The sequence below is a fragment of the Hyperolius riggenbachi genome, chromosome 9, assembly GCF_040937935.1.
Source record: "Hyperolius riggenbachi isolate aHypRig1 chromosome 9, aHypRig1.pri, whole genome shotgun sequence".
NCBI lineage: Eukaryota > Metazoa > Chordata > Amphibia > Anura > Hyperoliidae > Hyperolius > Hyperolius riggenbachi.
In genome coordinates this window covers 1,791,479-1,816,196 of record NC_090654.1, presented here as the reverse complement: position 1 = coordinate 1,816,196, position 24,718 = coordinate 1,791,479, and the positions used below count along the sequence as shown (strand labels likewise).

The following is a 24,718-nucleotide window of genomic DNA, read 5'->3' as shown; positions in this document are numbered from 1 at the left end:
AGACCAGGGTTCGAATCTCGGCTCTGCCTGTTCAGTAAGCCAGCACCTATTCAGTAGGAGACATTGGGCAAGTCTCCCTAACACTGCTACTGCCTATAGAGCGTGTCCTTGTGGCTGCAGCTCTGGCGCTTTGAGTCCGCTAGGAGAAAAGCGTGATATAAGTGTTATTTGTCTTGTCTTGTCTTGTCTTGACGTAGTTACGCGCCTTGTAACTATGTGAATCTCATTCCTATTTAGATTGTAGATTTAATGTCATCTTTAAACCTTCTATTCAACCACCACTAACCTAAGCTCACAAGCACAAACAGCTGCAGTGGGTCAAGAACTGCAAAAAGACAAAAACAGTCTTGTTTACTGATAATTGCCGTGCAACCCTCCATGGTCCAGATGGATGGAGTGGTGGATGGCTGGCTAACAGCCACTACATCCCAACAAGGCTGCAATGTCAGCAAGGTGGGGGTGGAGTCATGTTTTGGGCTGAAATCATGGGGAGAGAGCTGTTCGGCCCCTTTAAGGTCCCTGAAGGTGTGAAAATGGCCTCTGAAAAGTATGGGGAGCTTCTGACTGACCACTTTCTTCCATGGTACAAAAAGAAGAACTGCATTTTCTGTGATAAAATCATCTTCATGCAGAACAATGTACCATCTCATGCTGTGAGGATTACCTCTGCATCATTGGCTACTATTGGCATAACAGGAGAGAACCTCATAGGCCTCGATTCATAAAAGTGCTGTCGGTAAAATAAATCCGTGCGGGGAAACACCGATGTCGGTATTTCAGCCTTCTGGGTGGTCATTCATAAAAATGTTTTTAGTTGCGATAGGAGTGCGGAGATATCCCGCTGTAGGCTGGCGTTAGGCTGTCGGGAGACATGCGGAAACAGGAAAAGCTGGCCGAGTCCCTCCGTGCGGTGTTCTCTCTGCTGCTGCTTGGGAGGTCTGTCCCATTCACTTACATGTACTCCGCACACTTCTCGCTACATCCGAGGTAGCGGTAATCCCCGTCCGCATACCGCCTGCGCTAATTTCTATGAATTGACATTTTGTTACATTTCCGCATAGAATCACCGCACAATGCGGAAATGTATCGCTCTGCTCGGGAAGGTCCGCTTCGCATGCGGAAACAGCCTTTATGAATACACACTTTGCTATGTGGTCGGTAAAGTGAGCTGTTTTAGCATTTCCGCATGCGGGAATGTTTATGAATCGAGGCCATAGTGTGGCCCCCATCTTTCCCTGACCTCAGTCCTAATGAGAACCTATGGAGAAACTTCAAGCAAAAGACCTATCGGAGTGGGAGACAGTTTACGTCCAAACAGCAGCTCTGGGAGGCTAATTTGACATCCTGTAAAGCTATTCAAGCAGAAACTCTTCAAAAACTCACAAGTTCAATGGATGCAAGAATTGTAAAGCTGCTAGAAAATAAGCGGTCCTATGTTCATATGTTACTTGACTTGCTAAGATGTCTTTGATTGAAATAGCTTTTGATATCAGTAAATATGACCTCCTAATCCTCAAAAATGATGCTGACAGCCACTTGCATCCACTATTCAGGAAATCAGAGAAAAATACAATATGCACAATCATTTGGAAGGCAGAGTATTTTCCCAGGATGTGACATCATCACAAAGGCAACCTCAGAGCTGGGACAAGGTCCTCCAGCACCCAAGGCTGAGACACCAAAGTGCGCCCCTCCATCCCTCCCACCCCAGCCGTCACACACTGATTGCTATTACACTAAGAGGCCCCTCCCTATCCCTCCCACCCCAGCCGTCACACAATGATTGCTATTACACTAAGAGGCCCCTCCCTATCCCTCCCACCCCAGCCGTCACACACTGATTGCTATTACACTAAGAGGCCCCTCCCCATCCCTCCCACCCCAGTCATCACACACTGATTGCTATTACACTAAGAGGCTCCTCCTCCATCCATCCCTCCCTCCCCAGCCGTCACACACTGATTGCTATTACACTAAGAGGCCCCTCCCCATCCCTCCCACCCCAGCCGTCACACACTGATTGCTATTAGACTAAGAGGCAGCCCCAGCGCCCCCAACACCTTAATCTCTAGTAATCTGGCTTGCAGTCACTGCCATGTATCCCCTTTTCTTATTTCTCTCTGCTTCAAACACAAAGGGGAAAGATAGCTGAGTGAGCTGTGCGCCCCTTCCTACACTGCGCCCTGAGGCTGGAGCCTCTCTTGCCTCTGCCTCGGCCCCGCCCTGCGCCCCCTCCTACACTGCGCCCTGAGGCTGGAGCCTCTCTCACCTCTCCCTTGGCCGGGCCCTGCGCCCCTCCTACACTGCGCCCTGAGGCTGCAGCCTCTCTCACCTCTCCCTTGGCCGGGCCCTGCGCCCTCCTACACTGCGCCCTGAGGCTGGAGCCTCTCTTGCCTCGGCCCCACCCTGCACCCTCCTACACTGCGCCCCTCCATCCCTCCCACCCCAGCCGTCACACACTGATTGCTATTAGCCTAAGAAGCACCCCAGGGTCCCCAACCCCCAGCACCTTAATTTCTAGTTATCTGGCTTGCAGTCACTGCCATGTATCCCCTTCGAATTTATCCCTGCTTCAAACACAATAGGGGAATAATAGCCCCCTCCTACGCTGCGCCCTGAGGCTGGAGCCTCTCTCGCCTCAGCCTTGCTCTGCGCCCCCTCCTACACTGTGCCCTGAGGCTGGAGCCTCTCTCGCCTCTGCATCGGCCCCACCCTGCACCCCCTCCTACACTGCGCCCTGAGGCTGAGGCTGGAGCCTCTCTCGCCTCAGCCTTGCTCTGCGCCCCCTCCTACACTGCGCCCTGAGGCTGGAGCCTCTCTCGCCTCTGCATCGGCCCCACCCTACACCCCCTCCTACACTGCGCCCTGAGGCTGAGGCTGGAGCCTCTCTCGCCTCAGCCTTGCTGTGCGCCCCTTCCTACACTGCGCCCTGAGGCTGGAGCCTCTCTCTCCTCAGCCTTGCTGTGCGCCCCCTCCTACACTGCGCCCTGAGGCTGGAGCCTCTCTCGCCTCTGCCCCGCCCCCTCCTACACTGTGCCCTGAGGCTGGAGCCTCTCTCGCCTCAGCCTTGCTCTGCGCCCCCTCCTACACTGCGCCCTGAGGCTGGAGCCTCTCTCGCCTCAGCCTTGCTGTGCGCCCCCTCCTACACTGTGCCCTGAGGCTGGCCTCTCTCACCTCTGCCTCGGCACGGCCCTTCAGATTATTTCATGACAAGTGGATGCCATTATAATAATAATAATGTGTTAGTGGTGTAGTGTTTGTGTTTCCCAGCTGTGTCCATGCTTATTCTGCACTGTCATTCCAGGCATTGAGGCCATTCTCAGAAGCTTAGACTACGTCTTCCAGCTGAACAATATGGAGCTACAGAGACAGGGCCTCTTGCTTCTCACTGAGATCCTCTACAGGTTAGCATGGCTATTCTACAGGTAATAGATATAGTAATTAGGGGGGGAGTACATGCCAAGTCATGGAAACAAACACAAGATGCCATCATTTTATTGCAAGCTACAGTGGCGCAGCTAGAGATTATGGGGCCCCATAGCATAACTTTCATGGGGCCCTCAGATGTAGGCAGTCGTGAGCAATGCCCCCTGCCCCACCCTACGGATGGGAGCTTATTGGGGAATTTACATTCTCATGGAATCTACACTGCACATAGTCTATTGGCACTGAGACAACGTCACTGAGTGGCGGAACACAAGAAAGTAATCAGTGAAATCATCAAGTACCACCTGGGCTCCCTCTTATCCAGGGCCCCAAAGCAGATGCTCTGGCTGCTATGGCTATGGCTACGCCCCTGGCAAGCTGCAAACACTTAAACAAACAAATAACTACAAAATGTTGAAGATGGACATCCTGTGGCCACAACACCAAAATCCTTCCCCAGCAAACACACACTGGAATAGATCAACAATGACAATGCAGGTGTGTCTGTCAGCACCGAGCAGCACATAGATCCAGCCCAGGAGATGCAGAGGGTCACTGGAAGCAAGCAGGCAGGGAATAGATCAGCACTGACAATGCAGGTGTGTACCCAGCGAGGAAACAACAGGCAGTATAAGCAGCGGTAGAGTCAGTCTGCAGCAGGTAAAGCACAGATGCTGTACTCGGATAATTCCCCAGTCTGTCAGCACATAGATCCAGTGCAGGAGATGCAAAGTGTCACTGGAAGCAAGCAGGCGGGGGAATAGATCAGCACTGACAATGCAGGTGTGTACCCAGCGAGGAAACAACAGGCAGTATAAGCAGCGGTAGAGTCAGTCTGCAGCAGGTAAAGCACAGATGCTGTACTCGGATAATTCCCCAGTCTGTCAGCACATAGATCCAGCCCAGGAGATGCAAAGTGTCACTGGAAGCAAGCAGGCAGGGAATAGATCAGCACTGACAATGCAGGTATGTACCCAGCGAGGAAACAACAGGCAGTATAAGCAGCAGTAGAGTCAGTCTGCAGCAGGTAAAGCACAGATGCTGTACTCGGATAATTCCCCAGTCTGTCAGCACCGAGCAGCACATAGATCCAGCCCAGGAGATGCAGAGGGTCACTGGAAGCAAGCAGGCAGGGGAATAGATCAGCACTGACAATGCAGGTGTGTCTGTCAGCACCGAGCAGCACATAGATCCAGTGCAGGAGATGCAGAAGGTCACTGGAAGCAAGCAGGCAGGGGAATAGATCAGCACTGACAATGCAGGTGTGTACCCAGCAAGGAAACAACAGGCAGTATAAGCAGCGGTAGAGTCAGTCTGCAGCAGGTAAAGCACAGATGCTGTACTCGGATAATTCCCCAGTCTGTCAGCACCGAGCAGCACATAGATCCAGCCCAGGAGATGCAGAGAGTCACTGGAAGCAAGCAGGCGGGGAATACATCAGCACTGACAATGCAGGTGTGTACCCAGCGAGGAAACAACAGGCAGTATAAGCAGCGGTAGAGTCAGTCTGCAGCTGGTAAAGCACAGATGCTGTACTCGGATAATTCCCCAGTCTGTCAGCACATAGATCCAGCCCAGGAGATGCAAAGTGTCACTGGAAGCAAGCAGGCGGGGAATAGATCAGCACTGACAATGCAGGTGTGTACCCAGCGAGGAAACAACAGGCAGTATAAGCAGCGGTAGAGTCAGTCTGCAGCTGGTAAAGCACAGATGCTGTACTCGGATAATTCCCCAGTCTGTCAGCACATAGATCCAGCCCAGGAGATGCAAAGTGTCACTGGAAGCAAGCAGGCGGGGAATAGATCAGCACTGACAATGCAGGTGTGTACCCAGCGAGGAAACAACAGGCAGTATAAGCAGCGGTAGAGTCAGTCTGCAGCAGGTAAAGCACAGATGCTGTACTCGGATAATTCCCCAGTCTGTCAGCACATAGATCCAGCCCAGGAGATGCAAAGTGTCACTGGAAGCAAGCAGGCGGGGGAATAGGTCAGCACTGACAATGCAGGTGTGTACCCAGCGAGGAAACAACAGGCAGTATAAGCAGCGGTAGAGTCAGTCTGCAGCAGGTAAAGCACAGATGCTGTACTCGGATAATTCCCCAGTCTGTCAGCACATAGATCCAGCCCAGGAGATGCAGAGGGTCACTGGAAGCAAGCAGGCGGGGGAATAGATCAGCACTGACAATGCAGGTGTGTACCCAGCGAGGAAACAGGCAGTATAAGCAGCGGTAGAGTCAGTCTGCAGCAGGTAAAGCACAGATGCTGTACTCGGATAATTCCCCAGTCTGTCAGCACATAGATCCAGCCCAGGAGATGCAAAGTGTCACTGGAAGCAAGCAGGCGGGGGAATAGGTCAGCACTGACAATGCAGGTGTGTACCCAGCGAGGAAACAACAGGCAGTATAAGCAGCGGTAGAGTCAGTCTGCAGCAGGTAAAGCACAGATGCTGTACTCGGATAATTCCCCAGTCTGTCAGCACATAGATCCAGCCCAGGAGATGCAGAGGGTCACTGGAAGCAAGCAGGCGGGGAATAGATCAGCACTGACAATGCAGGTGTGTACCCAGCGAGGAAACAGGCAGTATAAGCAGCGGTAGAGTCAGTCTGCAGCAGGTAAAGCACAGATGCTGTACTAGGATAATTCCCCAGTCTGTCAGCACATAGATCCAGCCCAGGAGATGCAAAGTGTCACTGGAAGCAAGCAGGCGGGGGAATAGATCAGCACTGACAATGCAGGTGTGTACCCAGCGAGGAAACAACAGGCAGTATAAGCAGCGGTAGAGTCAGTCTGCAGCAGGTAAAGCGGAGATGCTGTACTCGGATAATTCCCCAGTCTGTCAGCACCGAGCAGCACATAGATCCAGCCCAGGAGATGCAGAGGGTCACTGGAAGCAAGCAGGCGGGGGAATAGATCAGCACTGACAATGCAGGTGTGTACCCAGCGAGGAAACAGGCAGTATAAGCAGCGGTAGAGTCAGTCTGCAGCAGGTAAAGCACAGATGCTGTACTCGGATAATTCCCCAGTCTGTCAGCACATAGATCCAGCCCAGGAGATGCAAAGTGTCACTGGAAGCAAGCAGGCGGGGGAATAGATCAGCACTGACAATGCAGGTGTGTACCCAGCGAGGAAACAACAGGCAGTATAAGCAGCGGTAGAGTCAGTCTGCAGCAGGTAAAGCGGAGATGCTGTACTCGGATAATTCCCCAGTCTGCAAGCACCGAGCAGCACATAGATCCAGCCCAGGAGATGCAGAGGGTCACTGGAAGCAAACAGGCGGGGGAATAGATCAGCACTGACAATGCAGGTGTGTACCCAGCGAGGAAACAACAGGCAGTATAAGCAGCGGTAGTCAGTCTGCAGCAGGTAAAGCACAGATGCTGTACTCGGATAATTCCCCAGTCTGTCAGCACCGAGCAGCACATAGATCCAGTGCAGGAGATGCAGAGGGTCACTGGAAGCAAGCAGGCGGGGGAATAGATCAGCACTGACAATGCAGGTGTGTACCCAGCGAGGAAACAACAGGCAGTATAAGCAGCGGTAGAGTCAGTCTGTAGCAGGTAAAGCACAGATGCTGTACTCGGATAATTCCCCAGTCTGTCAGCACCGAGCAGCACATAGATCCAGCCCAGGAGATGCAGAAGGTCACTGGAAGCAAGCAGGCGGGGGAATAGATCAGCACTGACAATGCAGGTGTGTACCCAGCGAGGAAACAACAGGCAGTATAAGCAGCGGTAGAGTCAGTCTGTAGCAGGTAAAGCACAGATGCTGTACTCGGATAATTCCCCAGTCTGTCAGCACTGAGCAGCACATAGATCCAGCCCAGGAGATGCAAAGTGTCACTGGAAGCAAGCAGGCGGGGGAATAGATCAGCACTGTGTAACGATCGGTGTCAGCACACAGAGAGAATCTGATTATTGGTGATCTGCAGAATCACCAACAATACAGATATGACTAACCTCTGGACACCTAATGAAGTAAGGCCGAAAGCTTGTTTATTCTTATTCATTTGTAGTTAGCCAATAAATGGTATCATCCTGATTTAAAACTTCTTGCTAATGAAGTAAGTGTTTTTGTGCAACAATAGGCTATCTCCCGTGGGGCGGGAGACGCAGGTACTATGAGCAGGGACCACCTGAGGAGCAGGTGGCCCTTGGCTGTGTGGGAACTATCTCCTAGGAGAGGGGATAGAGATAACCTGGGAGCCAATGATTCCCTGCTATACTGGGAATCAGACTGTACTGCAGCCAGAGGACTCCTAGAGGATAGAGCCCCTGGCTGAACTGCAGGAGGGACTCTCTGCAGAGCAGGAGGTCCCTTCAGCTAACTGACACTTGGTGGATTAGTGTCACAGGTAGTACAGACAGACTGAACACTCAAGGAGTGAGTGACAGCCAGAAGAGTCGGACAGGCCAGGTCGGCAACACACGAGCAGATAAGGCACAGAGACAGAAGGCTGATTCGGTAACCAGGTACAGGCAGGGTTTGGCAACAGGTAGGCAGATATGCAGAGGTCCCGAATCAGAATGCAAGAGAGAGGTCGACGGAGCAAATAGTCATAACAGATATAAAGCAGAGTCCTAGTCTGGGGTGTGAGGTCCGTAGTCTCGACACCCAGGAACTAGTCTAAAGTATAACACAGTAATAATACAGTAATCTGGCTAAGTGTGAATTCCCAGGTCCACCTGGTTCTAACACACTGTGGGATCTGACTATGGTCTGAGTGCTCACACATATGTATTAACAACGGCAGACAACCAGCAACTGCAAGGCAAGATCTATATATACCTGCAGTGCTGCGCAGCCCCGCCCGAGCCACTCAGCCATTCCAGAGTCCAGCTGGGATCAGCTTTTCGGCCTGATCAGCTGACTCCCCTTCTGCTGGTATAAATGTCCTGGCACGCGCACGCGTAGCTCTCCATCTGTGTGCACTAGAAGGTCCAGCAAAGCCAGACGCGTATTTCTGCGCGGAAACCGCCGACCCAAACGCGGAGATAGCCGCCCCGCCACTAAACCATGCGGCGGCATCTCCGCTGATCATCACACCCTGACAATGCAGGTGTGTACCCAGCGAGGAAACAACAGGCAGTATAAGCAGCGGTAGAGTCAGTCTGTAGCAGGTAAAGCACAGATGCTGTACTCGGATAATTCCCCAGTCTGTCAGCACAGAGCAGCACATAGATCCAGCCCAGGAGATGCAGAGGGTCACTGGAAGCAAGCAGGCGGGGGAATAGATCAGCACTGACAATGCAGGTGTGTACCCAGCGAGGAAACAACAGGCAGTATAAGCAGCGGTAGAGTCAGTCTGCAGCAGGTAAAGCACAGATGCTGTACTCGGATAATTCCCCAGTCTGTCAGCACATAGATCCAGCCCAGGAGATGCAGAGGGTCACTGGAAGCAAGCAGGCGGGGGAATAGATCAGCACTGACAATGCAGGTGTGTACCCAGCGAGGAAACAACAGGCAGTATAAGCAGCGGTAGAGTCAGTCTGCAGCAGGTAAAGCACAGATGCTGTACTCGGATAATTCCCCAGTCTGTCAGCACCGAGCAGCACATAGATCCAGTGCGGGAGATGCAGAGGGTCACTGGAAGCAAGCAGGCAGGGGAATACATCAGCACTGACAATGCAGGTGTGTACCCAGCGAGGAAACAACAGGCAGTATAAGCAGCGGTAGAGTCAGTCTGCAGCAGGTAAAGCACAGATGCTGTACTCGGATAATTCCCCAGTCTGTCAGCACCGAGCAGCACATAGATCCAGCCCAGGAGATGCAGAGAGTCACTGGAAGCAAGCAGGCAGGGAATAGATCAGCACTGACAATGCAGGTGTGTACCCAGCGAGGAAACAACAGGCAGTATAAGCAGCGGTAGAGTCTGTCTGCAGCTGGTAAAGCACAGATGCTGTACTCGGATAATTCCCCAGTCTGTCAGCACCGAGCAGCACATAGATCCAGCCCAGGAGATGCAGAGAGTCACTGGAAGCAAGCAGGCAGGGAATAGATCAGCACTGACAATGCAGGTGTGTACCCAGCGAGGAAACAACAGGCAGTATAAGCAGCGGTAGAGTCTGTCTGCAGCTGGTAAAGCACAGATGCTGTACTCGGATAATTCCCCAGTCTGTCAGCACCGAGCAGCACATAGATCCAGCCCAGGAGATTGCAAAGTGTCACTGGAAGCAAGCAGGCGGGGGAATAGATCAGCACTGACAATGCAGGTGTGTACCCAGCGAGGAAACAACAGGCAGTATAAGCAGCGGTAGAGTCAGTCTGTAGCAGGTAAAGCACAGATGCTATACTCGGATAATTCCCCAGTCTGTCAGCACATAGATCCAGCCCAGGAGATGCAGAGGGTCACTGGAAGCAAGCAGGCAGGGAATAGATCAGCACTGACAATGCAGGTATGTACCCAGCGAGGAAACAACAGGCAGTATAAGCAGCGGTAGTCAGTCTGCAGCAGTTAAAGCACAGATGCTGTACTCGGATAATTCCCCAGTCTGTCAGCACCGAGCAGCACATAGATCCAGCCCAGGAGATGCAAAGTGTCACTGGAAGCAAGCAGGCGGGGAATAGATCAGCACTGACAATGCAGGTGTGTACCCAGCGAGGAAACAACAGGCAGTATAAGCAGCGGTAGAGTCAGTCTGCAGCTGGTAAAGCACAGATGCTGTACTCGGATAATTCCCCAGTCTGTCAGCACCGAGCAGCACATAGATCCAGCCCAGGAGATGCAGAGAGTCACTGGAAGCAAGCAGGCGGGGGAATAGATCAGCACTGACAATGCAGGTGTGTACCCAGCGAGGAAACAACAGGCAGTATAAGCAGCGGTAGAGTCAGTCTGCAGCAGGTAAAGCACAGATGCTGTACTCGGATAATTCCCCAGTCTGTCAGCACCGAGCAGCACATAGATCCAGCGCAGGAGATGCAAAGTGTCAGAGGGCAGTCACACCAATCCATTGATTCCCTCAGCTCTGAGCAGTGGCAAGCAGCAGAGCCAGAAGTCTGTGTGCGGGTGTCAGGGTGACTCAGTAGCTTACCAAGCGAGCACAGACACCAGAGCTGACAAGTGTATATAGTGTCCATCTATGATGTCCATCCGACAGACAGCTGCCTACCCCTCAGATGGTTCCACAGTGTGCGTGAGTCACCTCAAAGACCGAAGACCATATACAGGAAGGGATGGACTCACTGTGCAGGCTGGAGCAGGGATGGCGGGTGCGCAGGAAGGAGGCCAAACTTGCACATCAGGTGTTACCCGACATGTTTTGCCAGAAGTCGTCCAGCTTCCTCAAGGGGGCGTAGTCATTCAGACATCCAACATTCTACTTCTAGTTGCTCCAGACTAATCACAGACCATGCCTACCACATAACCTGCCCACAGCAACATAGGGCCACTCTGCCAACAGCCGCGAGAGGAGAAGTGGGAGAGAGGAAAGGAATGAGCTCAAGCTAGATATATAAACATTACTAACGATAGCTACATCACTACTAAATAAACTGAGCTAAATACAGAATCACAATATCATTACCACCAATTACATAGAGAAAGATATTCATTAATGATCCGGCTATTCGTATAAAAGAAATCCATTCATTCCTAAAAAATAATTAGAATATGCACATTGCTAGCACAGGGGTAAACATCCAGCTCTGCTGAATGCTGCCCAGGAGTCGGGGCCTACCACAGAACACTACTGCACCTTATGAACTGGAACACCCCGACCAGCCCTGCTGAATGCTGCCCAGGAGTTGGGGCCCACCACAGAACACTACTGCACCTTATGAACTGGAACACCCCGACCAGCCCTGCTGAATGCTGCCCAGGAGTTGGGGCCCACCACAGAACACTACTGCACCTTATGAACTGGAACACCCCGACCAGCCCTGCTGAATGCTGCCCAGGAGCCGGGGCCCACCACAGAACACTACTGCACCTTATGAACTGGAACACCCCGACCAGCCCTGCTGAATGCTGCCCAGGAGTTGGGGCCCACCACAGAACACTACTGCACCTTATGAACTGGAACACCCCGACCAGCCCTGCTGAATGCTGCCCAGGAGCCGGGGCCCACCACAGAACACTACTGCACCTTATGAACTGGAACACCCCGACCAGCTCTGCTGAATGCTGCCCAGGAGTCGGGGCCTACCACAGAACACTACTGCACCTTATGAACTGGAACACCCCGACCAGCCCTGCTGAATGCTGCCCAGGAGTTGGGGCCCACCACAGAACACTACTGCACCTTATGAACTGGAACACCCCGACCAGCCCTGCTGAATGCTGCCCAGGAGTTGGGGCCCACCACAGAACACTACTGCACCTTATGAACTGGAACACCCCGACCAGCCCTGCTGAATGCTGCCCAGGAGTCGGGGCCCACCACAGAACACTACTGCACCTTATGAACTGGAACACCCCGACCAGCCCTGCTGAATGCTGCCCAGGAGTTGGGGCCCACCACAGAACACTACTGCACCTTATGAACTGGAACACCCCGACCAGCCCTGCTGAATGCTGCCCAGGAGCCGGGGCCCACCACAGAACACTACTGCACCTTATGAACTGGAACACCCCGACCAGCTCTGCTGAATGCTGCCCAGGAGTCGGGGCCTACCACAGAACACTACTGCACCTTATGAACTGGAACACCCCGACCAGCCCTGCTGAATGCTGCCCAGGAGTCGGGGCCCACCACAGAACACTACTGCACCTTATGAACTGGAACACCCCGACCAGCCCTGCTGAATGCTGCCCAGGAGTTGGGGCCCACCACAGAACACTACTGCACCTTATGAACTGGAACACCCCGACCAGCCCTGCTGAATGCTGCCCAGGAGTTGGGGCCCACCACAGAACACTACTGCACCTTATGAACTGGAACACCCCGACCAGCCCTGCTGAATGCTGCCCAGGAGTTGGGGCCCACCACAGAACACTACTGCACCTTATGAACTGGAACACCCCGACCAGCTCTGCTGAATGCTGCCCAGGAGTCGGGGCCTACCACAGAACACTACTGCACCTTATGAACTGGAACACCCCGACCAGCCCTGCTGAATGCTGCCCAGGAGTCGGGGCCCACCACAGAACACTACTGCACCTTATGAACTGGAACACCCCGACCAGCCCTGCTGAATGCTGCCCAGGAGTTGGGGCCCACCACAGAACACTACTGCACCTTATGAACTGGAACACCCCGACCAGCCCTGCTGAATGCTGCCCAGGAGTTGGGGCCCACCACAGAACACTACTGCACCTTATGAACTGGAACACCCCGACCAGCCCTGCTGAATGCTGCCCAGGAGTTGGGGCCCACCACAGAACACTACTGCACCTTATGAACTGGAACACCCCGACCAGCCCTGCTGAATGCTGCCCAGGAGTTGGGGCCCACCACAGAACACTACTGCACCTTATGAACTGGAACACCCCGACCAGCCCTGCTGAATGCTGCCCAGGAGTTGGGGCCCACCACAGAACACTACTGCACCTTATGAACTGGAACACCCCGACCAGCCCTGCTGAATGCTGCCCAGGAGTTGGGGCCCACCACAGAACACTACTGCACCTTATGAACTGGAACACCCCGACCAGCCCTGCTGAATGCTGCCCAGGAGTTGGGGCCCACCACAGAACACTACTGCACCTTATGAACTGGAACACCCCGACCAGCCCTGCTGAATGCTGCCCAGGAGTTGGGGCCCACCACAGAACACTACTGCACCTTATGAACTGGAACACCCCGACCAGCCCTGCTGAATGCTGCCCAGGAGTTGGGGCCCACCACAGAACACTACTGCACCTTATGAACTGGAACACCCCGACCAGCCCTGCTGAATGCTGCCCAGGAGTTGGGGCCCACCACAGAACACTACTGCACCTTATGAACTGGAACACCCCGACCAGCCCTGCTGAATGCTGCCCAGGAGCCGGGGCCCACCACAGAACACTACTGCACCTTATGAACTGGAACACCCCGACCAGCCCTGCTGAATGCTGCCCAGGAGCCGGGGCCCACCACAGAACACTACTGCACCTTATGAACTGGAACACCCCGACCAGCCCTGCTGAATGCTGCCCAGGAGTTGGGGCCCACCACAGAACACTACTGCACCTTATGAACTGGAACACCCCGACCAGCCCTGCTGAATGCTGCCCAGGAGTTGGGGCCCACCACAGAACACTACTGCACCTTATGAACTGGAACACCCCGACCAGCCCTGCTGAATGCTGCCCAGGAGTTGGGGCCCACCACAGAACACTACTGCACCTTATGAACTGGAACACCCCGACCAGCCCTGCTGAATACTGCCCAGGAGCCGGGGCCCACCACAGAACACTACTGCACCTTATGAACTGGAACACCCCGACCAGCCCTGCTGAATGCTGCCCAGGAGTTGGGGCCCACCACAGAACACTACTGCACCTTATGAACTGGAACACCCCGACCAGCCCTGCTGAATGCTGCCCAGGAGTCGGGGCCCACCACAGAACACTACTGCACCTTATGAACTGGAACACCCCGACCAGCCCTGCTGAATGCTGCCCAGGAGTTGGGGCCCACCACAGAACACTACTGCACCTTATGAACTGGAACACCCCGACCAGCCCTGCTGAATGCTGCCCAGGAGTTGGGGCCCACCACAGAACACTACTGCACCTTATGAACTGGAACACCCCGACCAGCCCTGCTGAATGCTGCCCAGGAGTTGGGGCCCACCACAGAACACTACTGCACCTTATGAACTGGAACACCCCGACCAGCCCTGCTGAATGCTGCCCAGGAGCCGGGGCCCACCACAGAACACTACTGCACCTTATGAACTGGAACACCCCGACCAGCCCTGCTGAATGCTGCCCAGGAGTTGGGGCCCACCACAGAACACTACTGCACCTTATGAACTGGAACACCCCGACCAGCCCTGCTGAATGCTGCCCAGGAGTTGGGGCCCACCACAGAACACTACTGCACCTTATGAACTGGAACACCCCGACCAGCCCTGCTGAATGCTGCCCAGGAGTTGGGGCCCACCACAGAACACTACTGCACCTTATGAACTGGAACACCCCGACCAGCCCTGCTGAATGCTGCCCAGGAGCCGGGGCCCACCACAGAACACTACTGCACCTTATGAACTGGAACACCCCGACCAGCCCTGCTGAATGCTGCCCAGGAGCCGGGGCCCACCACAGAACACTACTGCACCTTATGAACTGGAACACCCCGACCAGCCCTGCTGAATGCTGCCCAGGAGTTGGGGCCCACCACAGAACACTACTGCACCTTATGAACTGGAACACCCCGACCAGCCCTGCTGAATGCTGCCCAGGAGTTTGGGCCCACCACAGAACACTACTGCACCTTATGAACTGGAACACCCCGACCAGCCCTGCTGAATGCTGCCCAGGAGTTGGGGCCCACCACAGAACACTACTGCACCTTATGAACTGGAACACCCCGACCAGCCCTGCTGAATGCTGCCCAGGAGTTGGGGCCCACCACAGAACACTACTGCACCTTATGAACTGGAACACTCCGACCAGCACTGCTGAATGCTGCCCAGGAGTCGGGGCCCACCACAGAACACTACTGCACCTTATGAACTGGAACACCCCGACCAGCCCTCCTGAATGCTGCCCAGGAGTTTGGGCCCACCACAGAAATAATCACTACTGCACCTTATGAACTGGAACACCTTGGCCAGCCCTGCCAGATGTCAGCAATCGGGATCCTCAGCAGTGTCAGCCATCACCGCAGGTTTCTTTCATGAAGAACTGGTCCATCACTGCTGAACCTTCCTATCCCTCTGTCCCCCACCCCTCAATGTCTCCTTAGGAATGACAGATGATCCAAAGTGCAACTGGTGGCCCCGTAGTGTGGCAGCCTCGCTCTAGACTTTCGGACATTATCCCCCCCCCTTCCAGAACTGTATGAGCCAAAACTAATTATGGCTACAACTCCCCCGCCCCCTCCCTTTTATACTTGGCAATATAAATAATTCAGATTGTCTCACAGGGGAAGGGGACGTAACACAGACAACAGGTCCCCATTGCACATACCCCAGCCAGAGGTGCACAGCTTAAAGAAATGGTCAAGCCTGGTGGCGAAAAATCCAGTACGCCTCCTTTTGTAACCGAGGGCTGTTGAAGTTGCCTCCTCTTACAGTTCTGTGTATTCTGTCAAGTCCTGTAAGTCTCACATTGCTGTAACTGCCGCCGTGGGTAGTCTTGACGTGCCGAGCCACCAGTGTCAGGATAGAAGGGTCCTTACTGTTTATACTGACAATATGTTTAGCGATCCTGGACCTAAGTTCCCGTTTGGTCTTCCCAATGTAGAATGCTCCACACAGGCAAGCTAGTATGTCATTCCCACTCCTTCAGGTACAGGTTGGCGTAAGAAGGGGCACAAGTTGTGCCCATCGCTGCACCTGGAAGTAGTGGGCACCCTCAAACACAAACAAGTTGTTAAGCAGCAGAAATACGCTGTAAGAAAACATGATAGGTGCTCAATTCCCCAAGAAATGGGCTTGATGCCTGTACGCCCCTTTTCATGCGGGGTAATCGAGTACAGGGCTTCCACATCAAGGGCCACAAGAAGGGTGCCAGCTGGTGCCTGTAAACCAATGAGAACACATAAGAGATGAGAAGTATCCCTAACATAAGATGGCAGGACTTGGACTTGTGGCTGGAGGTGCTTGTCTAAATAAATGCTCACAATCTCAGTGAGAAAACCCCTCCCGGAAACGACAGGACATCCCGGGGGCTTGTCCAACTTCTTATGTACCTTAGGTGGGCAAGATAAGTTCAAGAAGCTTCAAAGACTGACTGACTTCACCATCAATCACATTCTGTGCCTCTGCATTATGAATAATCTAGAAAAGATCACCCTGAGGGCCCTCGATGGGGAGACCCGCACCTAGAATTCCCACATTCCAAGGACGTCCAGGCACATTTCCCTCATAATGACAACATTGCCCCTTTATCTGAGTGCTTGATCACCTGGAGGGAGTCCAAGGCATTCAACTCATCCTGAGTTAGATTAGCAGTTCCTCTTCTATCAGTTCTAATCCTCATCATTTCCTCCACCAGCCCTGAAATAAAGGTCTGTAAGCTAGGGTAAAGGGAAAAGGTGGAAATATGCGAGATCTATGCCTTAGCCCAAAATCAGAAAGGAGATGATAACACTGGGGCAGATTTCTTGTCCCAGAAGCCATCATCACATCTGGAGACTGCGTCACTCCGGCTTCCGCCTGCAGGCCTTCCAAAATATTGTATTTAAATTTAGAGCATGATTGCCAAATAATGACTGTAGGAGGATCCGTCTACTGAACACATGAAGGTCCAATCTTATCTTACTAATAATATAAATGCGAAAGTTTGGATGTTTGTTACTCGATCACGCAAAAATGGCTGAACGGATGTGAATGAAATTTGGCACACACATAGTACATTACCTGGAATAACATACAGTATAGGATACTTTTTATCCCCATAACCAGAAAGTGGGTGGAGACAAATACAAATTTCACTGGGAAAATGTAAACTACAGCCATTCTTACACTGTTAATGGCAGGGTTCTCAAACTTTGCACAGATGGTCGCTGAGTGACTGGGATTAATATTCAGGGAAGTGGGTGGAGTCTAAAAAAGCCAATCAATATTCACCTATTGCTTTTCAAGGGGAATATTTAATTGCCACCATTCTTGCACGGTTAATGGCACAGGCCTCAAACCTGATACAGTTGGTCATTGGGTGACTGGGGTTCAAATTCAGAAATGGGGTGGAGCCACAAACAGCCAATCAGATTTTTTTAATTTCAGTGCAAATGAATGATGCCAAAGACGGCAAAGCTCACAAACTTGGTCATTGAGTGTTTGTGCGTTAGGGTTAGAAAAAGTATGCAGAGCCAACACCAGCCAAATATATACCCGGGCAACGCCGGGCAATCACTTAGTAGTTTATATATGATAGAATATCAGACAAGAGACTTCATGACTTTTAGAGCATTTTACGTGAGATGGTGAGGGAGGGGAGGAGGGGTAGTCCGCCATGTGTGGATAATCCTCACAGGAAGTGGTCAGTCCAGTCAGGGACTTCCTCAGAGCTGGAGCCGCTGCTGCACTCAGCCCAGTGACCTTGCCGTGCTTCAGTTAGGGGTTTATACTGAAATGTGCATTACGCTTAATACTGGCAAACCGGTGCATTCTCTGTTACAGGCAACCGGCGGATATAAGGCTCTTCACTAATCCGGGAAGCTTTAAGGCAGCTGTTGATGTTCTGCTGAAGGCCGTAGACAACCCTTTCATGGAAGTGGCGACAGAAGCCACAAGAACAATAGCAGCCTTTCTAAGGTAATGGACGAGGGATGTCAGTGTTGTCATTACTGTGCTTGCCACAAAGTACTCTGATGATGACACAGCTGGATCTCTAATGGAAGTAAGTATTCTCCAAAACATACTTTTTCTCTTAATGCCTTACTGTGAGTTGCGTCCCATTTGCCAAAATGAGACTGAACGTGACGCAATGCGACACAACTCAATGCTACGCATTAAAGAGACACTGAAGCGAAAAAAAAAATGATGATATTATGGTTTGTATGTGTAGCACAGCTAAGAAATAAAACATTAAGATCAGATACATCAGTCTAATTGTTTCCAGTACAGGAAGAGTTGAGAAACTCCAGTTGTTATCTCTATGCAAACAAGCCATTAAGCTCACCGACTAAGTTAGTCGTGGAGAGGGCTGTTATCTGACTTTTATTATCTCAACTGTTCCTGAACTATTTACTTTTTCTCTGCTAGAGGAGAGGTCATTACTTCACAGACTGCTCTGATAGACTCATTTTGAATGCTTAGTGTTGTGTAATCTGCACATATTATAGAATGATGCAATGTTAGAAAAAACACTATATACCTGAAAATAAAAGTATGAGAATATTTTCTTTGCTGCTAATCTTCTAGTAATTATTCATAGTACACAACCAATTCATTATATCATATTTTTTTTTTCGCTTCAGTGTCTCTTTAAGTGTAAAAGGCCCCTCAACCTCCACAGCAGTCCTCAGACCTGCTCATCCTACATTAACATTTGTCCTAGAAGTAGATGTCGCTGAGACAGCGATTGTTGCAATTCTGTCTCTGAACCTGATTGCTTTTAACCTCTTACTTCTCATGCAAGCTTAGTCCTGGAGAACTATGATGTTGGGGACTGGAAGCATCTTACCATTAATCTGCACTAGAGGAGTTGAGGTATTTGTTGGAAGGGGCTCGATGCCCTGTGTTTATTCTCACAGATCACAGAGAATGTTACATACCTCATCTCCGCGAAGAGACTCAAACTTCCCATAGGTCCACTTTCTCCAGATTCAGGTTCTATCATCGCTTGCGGGTTGCTCTGTTAAAGATGCATGGTCATTTAGACTCCACATCCTGGAAGTGCCTTAGCCTCCCAACAGGGCCCTGACACTTGTCCGCTCTGCCCTTAAAGGACCAGCTAATATACTGTAGAACAATTGGTTTCCTTCAAAGTTGCAAAAGTTAACACAAGCTGCTGAAAGAGAACTTTTTATTTTTAAAGTTTGAATTTTATTTTTTATAAAAGAAACAATTTACAAACAAGCAATAAGGTTCACAGGACCCGATCCAATTTACTTTTTCTCCTAGGTGATTTTCCACATTATAAATAAAATGCCTTTCAAGCTGCCAGCAAGCAAGAAAAGACTCAGAATTATTTTTGCAGCACTTTTCACCAACTTTTTGATACTTTTTCAATAGCAGAGTCCCAAAGTCATTTTTAACAGAGATGAAAAATTATTTTCTAGGAGATAATGTGAACTGATAGCAGGAAAAGTAAGAAAGACGTGAGAAGAAAGAATGTCTTGTACGTCTTGTTCTGCACCCCATCCCCCCCCCCCCCCCACACACACACACACAACCCACGACACTCTTAGGCGGCAGGAATTATACTCTGAACACCACATCATTCAATCCAAAAATGGTATGAAGTTATTACTTGTAAGGTCTAGAATCTTGTACTCCTACTCCCATACTGCCCAATTCTTTCTGTATTTCATAGGGCAAAGTTGGAAGAGAGGCCTTATAAAATGTCTTTTCTGACTTGTAAGCTCAACAATTGAAGTCGTTTTTGCTTATGCATCCTGAGGTTGGTTCTCCAAGTCTCCGGAATAATAGTAAGCCAGGGTCCAGCGGTAAAGATGCATCAAGCAATGTGTTCATCGCGCCCAGGAGTCAGACAGGTGGCCAGAATGAGATAAAAAGTATAAAAGTCCCCGGGGGCTCTAGGCATCTTCAGCAACAATCTGAGATGTTTGCATTGACTGTGTGCATCCGCTCTCATGTTCCCCTTCACCAATCCTTGACGTGTAAATCGGGCTGTGAAGAATTCTTGCCAAAGTTTTTGTCTTCGTTACATTTTGTCAAGGAATTTTCTTTACCATCATCAGCTCAAGTACAGAACAAGGGAGAAAGAAGCCAGGACATGCTATAGGCCGGATTTATGTTCATCACGAGTGTTGAACTTGTGATAATAGTATGGAGCCAAGCTCTCAATATGAGGGCTACCAGACAGCTTCCATTGTCCATGTAATAGAGAAATGAGGCCATTTGTGGTCATACTTACCATAAAGGGCAAACAGTAGGAAACGAAACAGTAAGCACACACAAGTTGTAAACATTTTATGAAAGATTAGTCATAATCGATGTGTCTATTTTCCCCAAATCTTTTCTTTTTTACTTCTTGATTAAATGTTGAACTTTAGCTATGCTATTTTGGTCTTTGTCCCCTGCAGGAAGGATCACCTCAGCAGCCCAGTGCTGTATGAAGAGCTAGAGAAGCTTCTGACTAAGATGCTGGAGCGCTGTGCTGATCTCATTTTATCATCACTGAGGGGAGGAGCACTGGTGAGTCATCAATGAGGGGAGGAGCACTGGTGAGTCATCATTGAGGGGAGGAGCATTGGTGAGTCATCACTGAGGGAGAAGTACTGGTGAGTCATCACTGAAGGGAAGAGCACTGGTGAGTCATCACTGAGGGGAGGAGCACTGGTGAGTCATCACTGAGGGAGGAGCATTGGTGAGTCATCACTGAGGGAGAAGTACTGGTGAGTCATCACTGAGGGGAGGCGCACTGGTGAGTCATCACTGAGGAGAGGAGCACTGGTGAGTCATCACTGAGGGGAGGAGTACTGGTGAGTCATCACTGAGGGGTGGAGCACTGGTGAGTCATCACTGAGGGAGGAGCACTGGTGAGTCATCATTGAGGGGAGGAGCATTGGTGAGTCATCACTGAGGGAGGAGCACTGGTGAGTCATTGAGGGGAGGAGCATTGGTGAGTCATCACTGAGGGAGGAGCACTGGTGAGTCATCACTGAGGGAGGAGCACTGGTGAGTCATCACTGAGGGAGGAGCTCTGGTGAGTCATCAATGAGGGGAGGAGCACTGGTGAGTCATCACTGATGGGAAGGGGCACTGGTGAGTTATCACGGAAGGGAGGAGCACTGGTGAGTCATCACTGAGGGGAGGAGCACTGGTGAGTCATCACTGAGGGGAGAAGTACTGGTGAGTCATCACTGAGGGGAGAAGTACTGGTGAGTCATCACTGAGGGGAGGAGCACTGGTGAGTCATCACTGAGGGGAGAAGTACTGGTGAGTCATCACTGAGGGGAGAAGTACTGGTGAGTCATCACTGAGGGGAGGAGCACTGGTGAGTCATCACTGAGGGGAGGAGCACTGGTGAGTCATCACTGAGGGGAGGAGTACTGGTGAGTCATCACTGAGGGGAGGAGCACTGGTGTGTCATCACTGAGGGGAGGAGCACTGGTGAGTCATCACTGATGGGAAGGGGCACTGGTGAGTCATCACTGAGGGGAGGAGTACTGGTGAGTCATCACTGAGGGGAGGAGCATTGGTGAGTCATCACTGAGGGGAGAAGTACTGATGAGTCATCACTGAGGGGAGGAGCACTGGTGAGTCATCACTGAGGGGAGGAGCACTGGTGAGTCATCACTGATGGGAAGGGGCACTGGTGAGTCATCACTGAGGGGAGGAGTACTGGTGAGTCATCACTGAGGGGAGGAGCATTGGTGAGTCATCACTGAGGGGAGAAGTACTGGTGAGTCATCACTGAGGGGAGGAGCACTGGTGAGTCATCACTGAGGGGAGGAGCACTGGTGAGTCATCACTGAGGGTAGGAGCACTGGTGAGTCATCACTGAGGGGAGGAGCACTGGTGAGTCATCACTGAGGGGAGGAGCACTGGTGAGTCATCACTGAGGGGAGGAGCACTGGTGAGTCATCACTGATGGGAAGGGGCACTGGTGAGTCATCACTGAGGGGAGGAGTACTGGTGAGTCATCACTGAGGGGAGGAGCATTGGTGAGTCATCACTGAGGGGAGAAGTACTGGTGAGTCATCACTGAGGGGAGGAGCACTGGTGAGTCATCACTGAGGGGAGGAGCACTGGTGAGTCATCACTGAGGGTAGGAGCACTGGTGAGTCATCACTGAGGGGAGGAGCACTGGTGAGTCATCACTGAGGGGAGGAGCACTGGTGAGTCATCACTGAGGGGAGGAGCACTGGTGAGTCATCACTGAGGGGAGGAGCACTGGTGAGTCATCACTGAGGGGAGGAGCACTGGTGAGTCATCACTGAGGGGAGGAGCACTGGTGAGTCATCACTGAGGGGAGGAGCACTGGTGAGTCATCACTGAGGGGAGGAGCACTGGTGTGTCATCACTGAGGGGAGAAGTACTGGTGAGTCATCACTGAGGGGAGGAGCACTGGTGTGTCATCACTGAGGGGAGAAGCACTGGTGTGTTATCACTGAGGGGAGGAGCACTGGTGTATCATCACTGAGGGGAGAAGCACTGGTGTGTCATCACTGAGGGGAGGAGCATTGGTGAGTCATCACTGAGGGGAAGAGTACTGGTGAGTACTGGCCCACTTCCTCAGGTCAATTCAAAAAGAGTTGTGCGTGAGTCTCAAAATAGCAGTGAACGTGAGCGCCTCTGATACTGCTGTTTTGAGATTAACCTGAGGAAGCGGGCCAGTACCCGTGAAATGCATTGTCATATGTTTTGTGTGAATAAAAACATTGCTGTAATGACATTTAAATATCTTCACCTAAATGGGAACCTGGACGGGTGTTGTGTATGGAGACCGCTGATGATGCAGGAAACTCTCTGATGTTTGCATACATGTAGGAATGGGGTCCTTTATAGAATAGGAGGAAATTGGGTTATTTTTGGATTACAAGTCTGGGTAGCCCTCGGGGTACATTCTCTCCTATAAGAACCATCTCAGGGATCCAGTGAGGTTCTTTCTCTGAAGATGGCTTCCTGAGCTAGAGGAAGTCCCTGATCTGATCAGCTAACTTGTATCCTTCCACGGCCAGAAATTAGACCTTACTCAGGGTAACATTTTATTTCTGTTCTATTCCCTTTTATTTTATAAGTAAATGTCCTTTTGTGTACCTTTGTCATGTTTACTTTTGTTTTTGTAAATATTATTTTTGTATATATTCTTTCTGCCCTGTTCCACTTTTTGGAATATTAAATCTTTATTTAATGCGCAACTGAACTCAGAACTTCCTCTCTGCTGTAAAACATCAGCAACAGCATAATAACCTTCAAAGAGAAACCTTTATTTCTTATAGTTTATAGAACCCCTGCAATAAATCTGCAGCGTGTCTACTTCCTGCTTTCATGGAAGCAAGCAAAGGGTTAGCATCCTGTGTTTACATATTAGCTGTCTGCCTAGGACTGCGGAATTTATGTGCTGACACGGCTGAGAAATCAAATTACACTTGTGATTACTTGAAGATGAGGGAGAATTAAACAGGCTCTTCTCTCTAAAATCACACAGGGTGCATTTCTCTCTGTTTTCTTTGTGTCCTGTGTAAGAGTTCAGGTCCACTTTTTCATAAGTTGGGCTTCTGTGTACTAAGCATAGAATGAACCTCTCCTATTGCGAGACTGCAGAGTATTGTGTTACAGATCAGTGCTGTATTCTCAGATTGTTCATTGCTATTCATTGTATGTGTATATGTGGGTTTTATGTTACATTTCACAGGTTTGTGTGATCGTTTTATAGACTTATAATTAAATAGACATGTTGCTATTGTTTGTTTGCAGAAGCACACGGCAAACAGACAAGAAATAAAACGTCTCAGAAGATGTAGTCAGCTTCTTACAAGAACACTGGAAGCTTTTCATTGGGGCTGCAAGTGAGCATTATTATAATTGATTTATAAAGCACTAACATATTCCGTGGCGCTGTACAAAGTAAGGAACAAACATGGGGTACATAATACAGAAATGGCAATTACAGTGACAAAAGTAACATGATGAATAAAATGTATAACAAACTATAAGACTCATATAAGAAGGGGGAGAGAGCTCTGCCCCAGCATGCTTACAATCTAAAGGAATGGTGGGGGGAGAGGTTGGATAATATACAATAGTCATACCTAGAGGCAGTGTGGTTTTAGGTTATCTAGTGAGGAGTACAACTTGGCCAGAGGTCAAAGGGGGAATGGCCTAAGTTAGAGCGCATGCTTGTTGGACAAAGTGAGTTTGAAGAGTGACGGATGAGTTGTGGGAGGGGTTTCCAGAGGAGGGGTGAAGCACGTGAGAAATCTTGTATAAGTGAATGTGAGGAGGTGATTCTAGACAACAGAAGCTCCAGTGCAGATGTGAGATTGCGGTCGGGTTGGTATCTGGAAACTAGTGAGGAGAAGTACAGGGGAGAGATAGTGGAGAGCTTTGTAGGTTAGGGTTAAAGAATAACCGAGGTGAGAGGGGTATGGAGGCTGCCATATTTATTTCCTTGTAAGCAATGCAAGTTGCCTGGCAGCCCTGTTGATCTTCTAGCATAATAGCATAAGTAGTGTCTGAGTCAAACCCTGGAACAAGCATATGGCTAATCCAGTAAAAGCTGAATATATATATATATATAGAGACATTGATGAAGGTCGGGGACGACTGAAACTGTTTGCTTATCTGTACCTTACTAAAAGAAGAGCTGTGTCCTGCAACTCCACGTGGTTTCCTTCTGTATATCCAGGGGCCTGGGCACCCCCAGCTGCGTGCTTGTGATAGCTGCTGACCCCTCCTGGACTTATGTGGTAATGCAGCGTAATACAAGTGGGAGCACATCGGTGTCAGGGACATGAATGAACATACAGTTTTCATGCAACACCTGCCGGGTGCGATTAGCGCTGCTGCTGCGCCGCTGTGCAACATGTCAGTGTATAATCAGTGAAATAAATGAGCGTACCATTTGT

The 24,718-nt window shown here is 50.8% G+C and overlaps 1 protein-coding gene across 2 annotated transcripts in view; it reads left to right on the top strand.

Moving 5' to 3' along the window:
• Positions 1–24,718, top strand: part of MEI1 (meiotic double-stranded break formation protein 1) — a 501,764-nt gene that overhangs the window by 207,656 nt on the left and 269,390 nt on the right. For both annotated transcript variants that reach the window (XM_068254993.1, XM_068254992.1), the window contains 4 exons: positions 3,305–3,404; positions 17,637–17,771; positions 20,228–20,339; positions 23,568–23,659. In XM_068254993.1, the coding sequence (XP_068111094.1) occupies positions 3,305–3,404; positions 17,637–17,771; positions 20,228–20,339; positions 23,568–23,659 (439 nt within the window). The remainder of the gene's footprint in view (positions 1–3,304; positions 3,405–17,636; positions 17,772–20,227; positions 20,340–23,567; positions 23,660–24,718) is intronic.